The sequence below is a fragment of the Talpa europaea genome (genome assembly GCF_964194135.1).
Source record: "Talpa europaea genome assembly, chromosome: X".
NCBI classification, from domain to species: domain Eukaryota; kingdom Metazoa; phylum Chordata; class Mammalia; order Eulipotyphla; family Talpidae; genus Talpa; species Talpa europaea.
In genome coordinates, this window is record NC_140081.1 from 72025734 (window position 1) to 72035860 (window position 10127).

Genomic DNA, 10127 nt, shown 5'->3' on the forward strand with positions numbered 1-10127 from the left:
ATTTGTACATCATTCTCTGTATTTTGAATGCAGGATTTTCTAACTCAGTGGCATTACTTTTTAAATTAATGTCATGGCAAAACAATTACTGATACTGATTTTCTACTGGTATGCAGATTTCACTAATTTGCAAATGGTGTGTTCTACATATTTAGTTTTTACTTTGTTAAAAACAGATTTATTGGGCCTCCCCGGTGGCGCAGCGGTTTATACTTACTTAAGCATATTTTGGTGAAAGTATTTTAAAGTACTTTTGTTATAGGGCAACCCCGATATAAAATAAAACAGGTTGTCTGGCTGTGGGTCCTCACCCGCGCGCTTAAAAGGGACTTATTAATACTCCACTACAGACACACACAAAAAGTTAATAAAAGGTTTATTTACAAGGGAAAGGGAATTAAGGAAATGTACAACTCAGGGTGAAAATAGGGAAATAAAGTCTTTAATGCGTCCTACCCGATCCGCTGACGTGGAATCCCAAAGGCACTCTCAGAGCTGGCCGGATGCTGCGAGCTGGTGGGGAGCCAAAATGGGGGAACCCCTCTAAAGCCCACGTGTCTGCCTTTATACAACACCTGGCTACTTAACCCCACCCTCAGGTTCCAGCCACCTTCCCTTTGGTGGTGATGGGATTTGGAGTTCCCAGTGTCTTTGGCTTTGGCCTGGGGTGGGGGTGGAGTCCACAAAGCCTGTATGGAATTAGCTTTAGGACATCCTTTTCCCCCTAATACTTTCACAATATTGGATATTTTCTGACATGGTTGCCCCAATTTATGAAATTGATCCTAAAAAATAATCAGAGAAGTGCATAAAAATGTTGTATGCATATGTTCATCACAGCATTATTTCTTGTGTCGCATGAAATTGAAATGAGCCTAAATGACCAATAAAAAGAGAATGGCTAAATAAATTATGAAATGCTTATGCAATGAAACACTCTGCAGCTCTAAAAGACTATTTAATGGCATATGCTAAGAAAATAAGTCAGAGGGAGAAAGACAAATACCAGATGGTGTGACTTATACAGGGAGAAACAAAACAAAGGAACAGACAAAACTAAACCAACACAATCCCTTGAAATCTGAATATGGACTAGGGGCTACCAGAAGGGAAGTGGGGGGCGGGGAGGGAAGCTACGTGGGCGAGGGGCCCAAAGGCCCAAGGTGGAGGACCCTGGGTGCCTTGGGGGTGGGGTGGGCTGGGGTGGGGTGGGGTGACATACACCCCAGGAGTGGTGACCCTGCTCCTCTGAATCACATACAGTGCTAGAAACCTAGGTGTCTTCCAAAAAAATGTAATTAAAAAAATAAAATAAAGAGCAAACGATCAAGATTTAGAAAGGATCTACGCAATCTGTTTCACGCTACTTAAAAAGAAGTATTTTTTAACCAAAAATAATCTATACATCAAAAGACGCAGGCGGCGGCGAGGCGCCGGGGCGGAGGGCGAGGCGGCGGGGCGGCGAGCAGCGAGTTGGGGCTGGGGCGCGGAGCGGGCGGCTAGAGCGCCGGAGCAGCGAGCTGGAGCGCCCAGCGGCCAGCTAGAGCGCCGGCAGCGAGTTGGAGCGCCGAGCAGCGAGTTCGAGCGCCGAGCCGCGAGCTAGAGCGCCGGTCCGCGAGCGCAGCGCCCAGCGAAGGAGCCGGCCGCCCGCCCGCCCGGCGTGAGTTGATGAGGGAGCCCGCCGGCCCGCCCCGCGTGAGGGAGGGAGCCCGCCCGCCGGGCGAGCGGGTGGGAAGGAGGGAGCCCGCCCAACGGGCGAGCGGGCGGGAAGGAGGGAGCCCGCCCAACGGGCGAGCGGGCACGGGGCGGGGGCGGGGGCGCGGGCAGCCCCGCGAGCGTGAGGGAGAGAGCCCGCCTGCCCGCCCGGCGTGAGGGAGAGAGCCCGCCAGCTCGGCGAGCGCTCGAGAGCTAGGGAGCCCGCCATCCCGGCCGGAGGGGAGGGTGAGGGAGCCCGCCTGCCGGTCGTCGCGAGCGGCCAGACCGCCAGCGTGAGTGAGGGCACAGCCAGCTCGCCCCGCGGGCGGGAGGGAGGGAGCCCGCCTGCCCGTGGAGCGGGAGGGTGGGGAGGGGCCCCACCAGCCCAGGGAGCGTGAGTGAGGGCATCGCCTGCCTGCCTGCTGGTAGATCACTGAGGGAGGCAGCCAGAGTTAGGGTGCCTGCTAGCCTAACCAGGGGGAGGGAGGGAGAAAGGGGTCCCAACAGCCCAAGCTCGTGTGTGAGGACACCATCCTGCCTGCTTATACACCTGCCTGCCTGCCAGCCTACCTGCCTGCTCGCTTGCCCACCTGCCTGCCCGCTGTCCAGCCTGCAGTCGCTAGCAGCCAGACCTCTAGCGTGATAGGAGGTACCAGTCAACCAGCCCAGCATGAGTGAGGGTGCCTGCCAGACAGCCCAGTGTGAGGGAGGGAGGGGCCCCACCAGCCCAGAGAGTGAGTGAGGCCACTCAGCTGCCAACCAAATCACCTACCTGCCTGTCCCCCCCTTTGCCTGTTAGCTGCTACCAACCTGCCTGCCAGCCAGCCTGTCAACCAACTTGTCAACCTGTCAACCACCTCCAGCCTGCAGACCCTGCCAGCACACCTGCCTGTTGCCTGCCCTCAGTAAGCATACCACTCAGCCCCTTCCTTGTCACCAGGCCTCTTGGACAGTGTGTGGGGTGGAGGGAGAGGGAATACCAGCTATGTGGGGTAAGCAAAAGCTGCTATCTGCCACCTTTGCCTTCTCTTCTCTCCTCCCTGCTCCCACTCTGACCTCCTAGCAGCACCATGTGGGCACCATCAGCCAAAGTCAGTAAAAAGGAGCTCAGTTCCAACCATGAGGGTACTGGCAAGACCACAGAAAAAGAGCAGCAAGAAGCAATTGAGCATATTATTGATGAAGTACAAAATGAAATAGACAGACTTAATGAACAAGCTAGTGAGGAGATTTTGAAAATAGAACAGAAATATAACAAACTCCGCCAGCCATTTTTAAAGAAGAGGTCAGAATTGGTCACCAGAATCCCAAATTTTTGGGTAACAACATTTGTCAATCATCCACAAGTATCTGCACTGCTTGGAGAAGAGGATGAAGAGGTGCTGTATTATTTAGCCAGAGTTGAAGTGACAGAATTTGAAGATATTAAGTCAGGTTACAGAGTAGATTTTTATTTTGATGAAAATCCTTACTTCAAAAATAAAGTCCTCTTCAAAGAATTTTATCTGAATGACAGTGGTGATCCATGTTCAAAGTCTAGTGAAATCAAGTGGAAATCGGGAAAAGATTTGACGAAACGTTCAAGTCAAATGCAGAATAAAGCCAGCAGAAAGAGACAGCATGAGGAACCAGAGAGCTTCTTTACTTGGTTTACTGACCATTCTGATGCAGGTGCAGATGAGTTAGGAGAAATTATCAAAGATGATATTTGGCCAAATCCATTACCATACTACTTGGTTCCTGATATGGATGAAGAAGGAGAAGATGATGAGGAAGGATTGGAAGACACTGATGAAGAAAGGGATGAGGATGAAGAAGACAATGAGGGGGAGGAAGGAGAAGATGACTAATGGAACACATAGATTCCAACCTTTTTTAATTCATAAGTTACATTCTCTCCCCTTCACCCCCCTCATTGTGCTCAGTTGCCCTGTTTTTGAAGTCTCTTTTCACTCCTTTATACCATGGTTCTCAATTGGGGTGGGGGGGTGCAGAATACAGTGGGAAAATAATCTCTACTTGTATCTGTTCTCAATTCATTTTTATCCCTTCCTGTCTCAGCAAAAACTTTATGGAATCAGCAACACCATTCTCTGTGGGAAAAAAAAGAAAATCCTCCCAAACTTTTGGTAGCCGGATGATGCTATGCTTTCCCCTCCTTTGTCTGTATATTGAGTACATTGCTTATATGTGAATATGGACAGTTAGCATTTACCAACATGTATCAGTCTAGTTTCAAAAAAAAAAAAAAAACTTAAAAAAATGGGATTCTAGAAGGTCAGCAAAGGGTTGTTTTGAGATAGCTGGGTGGGTAAGTGGGCATTTTGACAACATGGCTTCTCCTTTGGCATGTTTAATTGTGATGTTTAACAGATACCATTGCGATTTAAGATGATACTTTTAAAAGTAAACTGTCTCAATGACTTTGGCCCTGCCTCTCAATGGGAGAATCAGCAGAACCCATAGGATTGTCTTTGGAATTGACATTCTCTGTTGTAATTTTGTTCTTGTTTATTTTTAAATTTTCTTTCTGTTTCACTGGAAAGGAAAGATGATGCTCAGTTTTAAATGTTAAAAATGTACATGTTGATTTGTTTCAATAAAATTAAATGTGTACACAAAAAACCAGGAATGTTAAATATTAACAAGTGTTTAAAATATATATATATCTCACTGGATAATGGAAGGGATAAATATATATTTTATTATTTTAAAAATGTGGGTGATACTTCTTTACTTAATCAGAAAAACTGTTATTTTTAGATTCACATTTGTCCTATGAAGTCTTCCCTACCAAAACACTTCCACGCCTTTTTAAGAAAGATTGTAGATGTCATTCACATATCATACAATTATTAACTGGATATAAAAGTCTTAATGATTGTTCAACAAGTAGTTTATTAGATAATCTCTGAGATCATCTAATACCCTGTGAGAGCTGTTCCAATAAACACAAGTTTGAATTTTATATAGGTAAGAACAGAGTCACTGACATTAAGAATGTAAATTCTTGACAGGAGGGGCTTCTAGTTCTAAGATGTGCCAATATAAAGATAAATGCTGATGCTAGAGGAAGGCAATGCAGGAACAATTCCTTTCCTAAAGAACACACTGCAGGGACTCAAAGGCTGGGTACTGCTATTGAATCTTTATGAATTCCTTGATCATCAGTGGAGGTGAAGAGCCTGGCTCTACCTCCAGGCAGCAGATTACCTGCATACCAGATGGAGCCTGTGAAGATAGTTTTGCGTACTGCCTACTGGATGGGTGGGGGTAGGTGAGGCAATCCCAGAAAATTTTACAATATATTGCGTTCTTCCAGTGTTGCAACTTCTGTCCAATGTGAGGGTAATGCTTACATCTTTTACCTGTACTTTACCTAAAGAGGTGTGTCATATCATGCCTACTTTTCTCCCTCTTATGATCTCAATCTTTAACTTGTTGCCCTTCTGGTACTGTTGGGTTTCTGCGCAAACATTTTTTTCAAAAAGTTTTAATTCAGTCTCAGTCAGTTATAGTGATTTTTACCTATCATCACTGTGTTAGATAGTTGAGAGCATCCAATTAAAGAGCTGTATCTATTTTTTGGCAAGCATAATGAGGCATTTCTAAGGAAATGAATAAAGGTTAAAGATTGAAACAAACCCAAGTCCAGTCAGGAGTTCTGAGGGCAACCAGTTGAAAGTTCTAGATGCCAGAGTGAAGATGGGGTGAAGTGACAGCAGTGATTTCCTGTTGGCAGTGTGATGCCATCAAGTATTTAGGAAAATAGCAATAGTTAGAAACAGCTATCTCAGTGATCTCTCTGAGGTTAATAAAAGTTCCCTTTGCAGCTCATAAATTTCTGGAAAACACAATTTTAGTTTTCAATCAATCCAAGCCAAAAACATTGGAGGAAAAACTGGAAAATGGTAGTTCAGAAAATCAAAGCCAGATATTGGAAAAATTCAGGATTCAGTCCAGTTCACAAATAAAAAGCCTCAAAAAATAATTTAAGGAATAGAATCTGGTGCCCACAAAGATATTACTGGAGTATTTTTTTTTCACTTTCACTGCACTTCTACCAAATAATTACAGTAAATTATTAAGTAAGCTAAGCCTAGTTCCAATAAATCTGGCCCTTTTTTTTTTTTTTTGCATAAGCACAGTAGGAACAAAATACAATCATGTACTTTGAAAAATTTGTTTTGCTGAAACTTTTCATAAGGAATCTAAGATTGAGCTCTTAATGTCCTTTCTCATCATCAGACATTGCCTATAATTACTGTCTTGGTAAGTTCCTCTCCTCAAGGTGCCCAAAATGTCCTGAAGTTTTCTGAGTATGCCAAGGGGTGACCTTTTTAACCCTTTCCTGATAGACCTGGAACCCTGAAAACCAGGCATAAAAGCTATCTTGTCTTTGAAGGCTCAGTCTGAATTTTTGCAGGCAATCTGGTATCAAATATGATATATTGCCATGTTTCCAATAGTCTATTATAGACAAAGTTATTGAATTTAAGCATGTAAGCATTGCCATGAGAAGAAATACTAAAAGTTTTCACATTTTTGGGAGTGTCAGAAAAGCAAATGTTTCAGTTCTGCTCACAAAAAGATGAAATTTACCATTGCTGCAGGTCATAATTGGCTCAAAAAAGGCTTAAGTCTGGAGAAGCAAAACAAAAACAGCAATTTTTCAAACAAAAAGTCATTAAAAATTACATTGGTTGGGGCCTCCCTGGTGGTGCAGGGGTTAAAGACACCTCTATCATGCTATAGCCAGCCACAGCCAGAGAGGTGACCCACATGGTGAAACACCTCTCCTGTTTCGCCCACTGCTCCTCTGAGCAGTGTATTTCAGTACATCTGCCTGTTCTGTTCCCCACTCTGTCTCTGGGGAATCCTCTTAGCACCACCACCACCACCACCACCCCACCTCTGGCCTGTGCCCCAGATCTTGTATGCATATGCATAAATAAGTAAATCTTTAAAAAAAAATCTCTGGGTTAATTTCCAAATTTAGAAATTATATAGTTACAATTTATATATTCCAATATTACCACTTAAAAGGAAAGACACACAAATAGACAGAGATAGTAGCTTTTGCTTTGCTGTTCATTGACCCTAAAAAGAAGCTTTCTTTAAATTTAGTTTTGAATTTAGCATGTTACAGGATAGGGAGAGGGACACCCCAAAACCCCCAAACCTGCCCGCTCTAAATTGGTTCTGTCATTCCCTGCATCAAGACAAACTATACTCCAGTGCATAAGACCTTCAATGGAAAGGAACTTGAAGACAATTAGTGTGCAATACAGAAAAGGGGAAGAATGGGGATGAATAGGGTTTCCAAATCAAGCACCCAAAGTTACCCATCCCCTCGTGGGTAAATGCCCAGCCACACAGGGTTGGCCCAAAGTAGGACCTCCAAGGCCCGAAAGCCTGCCGCCACAAATCTAAAGCACCTTGTGGTAGGCACCCATAGAAAAGGGTCAGAAACAGCCAGACAAGTCTGGAAGGAAAAGAGCAAAATCAAAATCAAGATCAGCACTGCCATTGTTAACCTCCCCATGGGTCTCTCACCCACGTCTCTTTCAACCAGTCCAAGACCAAAAAGCAACTGCAGCTTCTTTACATGTCTCTCTGCTCCATGTGCCTCCTCCAGGTCTCCTTATACTCCTTCCTTCCCTTCCCAGTCTTCTCTCCAGCTGCTTCTCCCTGCTCAGCACACCCTCCCTTGGGTGGGGCAGGGAACCTGGAACCTCCCCTTTTCCTGGGGACCCTGTTACAAGCACATAAAGAAAAGTTCTGGAAATTCAAGTGTGTTCCCTAGTAGCCACAGTAACCATTAATGACCCAATTCTTTTATTTTTCTTTTTATTTTTATATTCCCCATACAAATTGCACCCCCTTATTTTGACCCCAATCCCTCCTTTCCCCGCCCCCCCATAGTGTGTGTCTGGTTTATAGTTGTTTGTTGATTTTGATTTTTTTCTTTCTTACAGTTATTCTTTTTCCTGGTCCCTCATTTAGGTTTTCTAGATTATTTCTCTTGATTTTTTGGTTTAAATTCCCATACCACTAATGTTCTAAGGGAGATGTCTTAAGAAATAAAAAAAAAAAAAAACTGGAATGCAGAAATCTACAAAAGTATTAAATGTTTGCACCATTTATTTCTATTCTGTTTGCTATCTACCCTTAGCCAGGTCTGTAACCTAGAATTGTAACAGGATGTAGAATCTGTCAGAGGAAGTAATTGATAATTTACTTTCTACAGAAACACTCATTGTGTAATTTAGAACATGGGTTTTGATAAAAGTTAAGAGACTTTACTATAAAATTTATATTTGTCTCTTTAAAAGTTACTAAGCCTCTATATGACTATATGTTCATATTGTAAAATATTTGGAAATGTGTTTGGCTACTTAATACACACACACAAAAAAAAAGATTACTTCAGAGAAAAAACTAAAAAAAAACCCTAACAATATAACTAGTAATATTTTTGGAAATATTAGCCTTTAAACAAATCTCCTTAAAAACCTCATTTGAAATGTATATACAAACATAATTTCTACATTATCACAATTCACATTTTTTCTTGGAGAAAATTCAGCAACTAATTTCTAAGGAAATCATTTCAAGGAATTAAAATGTTTGAATTGTGTTCTATTAAATAGGGTGGTTTAAAAATCAATGTAACCCACCAAATCTAAGACTGAAGGATTCAAAATCACACGATGGGGTCTCCCTAGTGGTGCAAGTGATTAAGTCTTAGCGCTATGAAGCTATCTGCAGCCACTGCAACTTGAGTTCGATCCCCAGCCAGGGAGGTGACCCACGTGGTACAGCAAACCTCTCCAGTCTTGCCCACTGCTCAGCAGTGTATTTCAGTCAGCCTGCCTGTTCTGCTCCCCACTCTGTCTCTGGTCAATCCTCTCACCCCCCGCACCTCTGGCCTATACCCCAGCTCTTGTATGTATAAATGAAATATATCTTAAAAAAAATAAAATCACACGATAATATCAATAAATGGTAGTCAAAAATCTGTCATGGGCTTCCCTAGTGGTGCAGGGTTTAAAGTCTCAGCACTGTCACGCTATCACCAACCACTACAGCATGAGTTTGATCCCCAGCCAGGGAGCTGACCCACATGGCACAGCAGACCTCTCCTGTCTGGCGCTCTGCTCCTCTCAGCTGTGTATTTCAGTAGGTCTATCTGTTTTACTCCACTCTCTGTCTGGTGAATTACCCCCGCCCACCCGCTCCTCTGGCCTACAGCCCAGTTCTTGTATAAATAAATAAATAAATGAATAAATAAATAATCTTAAAAAAAAAATCTGTTAAGAACAAACTAACAGCTCTTTCCCTAAGGAACTTAACCTTAAGTCAAAGCAATTTGTTATTTTACTTTGCCAGGGAAATCTTCTGAGGAAATGATAGCTAACTATATGTAAGTTTTTAAAAATGAAATATAGTGCCTAATCTTCATTCTAAGTACAAAAATCTGTGTTGTTATCACCTCTCAGTGAGCATGATTACCTTTTTATTCTGTTATTATCATGCCTAATTACTATTTTAAAAGTCTGAGAGACTTAAAATGGTTTATATGTCGTGTTACTGAAGTAACTGGCCAGAATCATCATGTATTTGTTTTTCCTATCATCTCAGCTTTAGAAGGAATTTACTTTATTTTTTTTTATTTTTTTTTAAAGATTTATTTATTTATGCAAACAAGAGCTGGGGTACAGGCCAGAGATGCGGGGAGGTGAGAGGATTCACCAAAGACAGAGTGGGGAACAGAACAGGCGGATTGACTGAAATACACTGCTGAGGGGAGCAGCGGGCGAGACAGGAGAGGTCTGCTGCGCCATGTGGGTAGCTCCCTGGCCGGGCATTGAACTCTTGCTGCAGTGGCTGCGGACAGCTTCACAGGTTGCGTCTTAACCACTTGCGCCACCAGGGAGGCCCATAGAAGGAATTTACTTTAGAGGTCACTGAATCTCACCCATACAATCTAACCCATTGAAATAACCTAGTTTCTTTTTAAATATTTCCACTGTCAAGTACATCAATTTAAGACAATTTATTCTGTTGTTATATTTTTGTCCCATTATTACACTTTTAATTATTAGAATGTATAGTGCAGAAATCTTTTCCTGTAACTCCATCCACTTGGGATAGTGCTGCCCTCTAGTGCCAGACCAAATAATAAATTCATTCTCTTCCATAGGATTGTTTGAAAACAATTGTGGTCTCTTTATTTCTGTTCATATCCACAATTTCTACAATCATGTTTTACACGACATCATTAAAGCTCCTCAGAAATTTAGTTGACTTTCCCTGGTTTCAATTAGTTCATTAGTCAACACATGGTGCTTAATACTGAAGTAAATCTTAATGTTTTTCCCTTATACTGGATACTTCTATTGATACCAGTAGGAACAGGGTTCTCAATT

General features: G+C 42.8%; 1 protein-coding gene across 1 annotated transcript; it reads left to right on the forward strand.

The window, feature by feature from the left end:
* Window positions 1-2765: 2765 nt before the first annotated feature.
* LOC311187408 (protein SET-like) lies at window positions 2766-3545 on the forward strand (the record flags this gene model as incomplete). The annotated part of the gene is made up of 1 exon (XM_084258786.1): window positions 2766-3545. The coding sequence occupies one exon, from the start codon at window positions 2766-2768 to the stop codon at window positions 3543-3545; it is 780 nt and encodes a 259-aa protein (XP_084114912.1).
* Between the last annotated feature and the right edge of the window lie 6582 nt (window positions 3546-10127).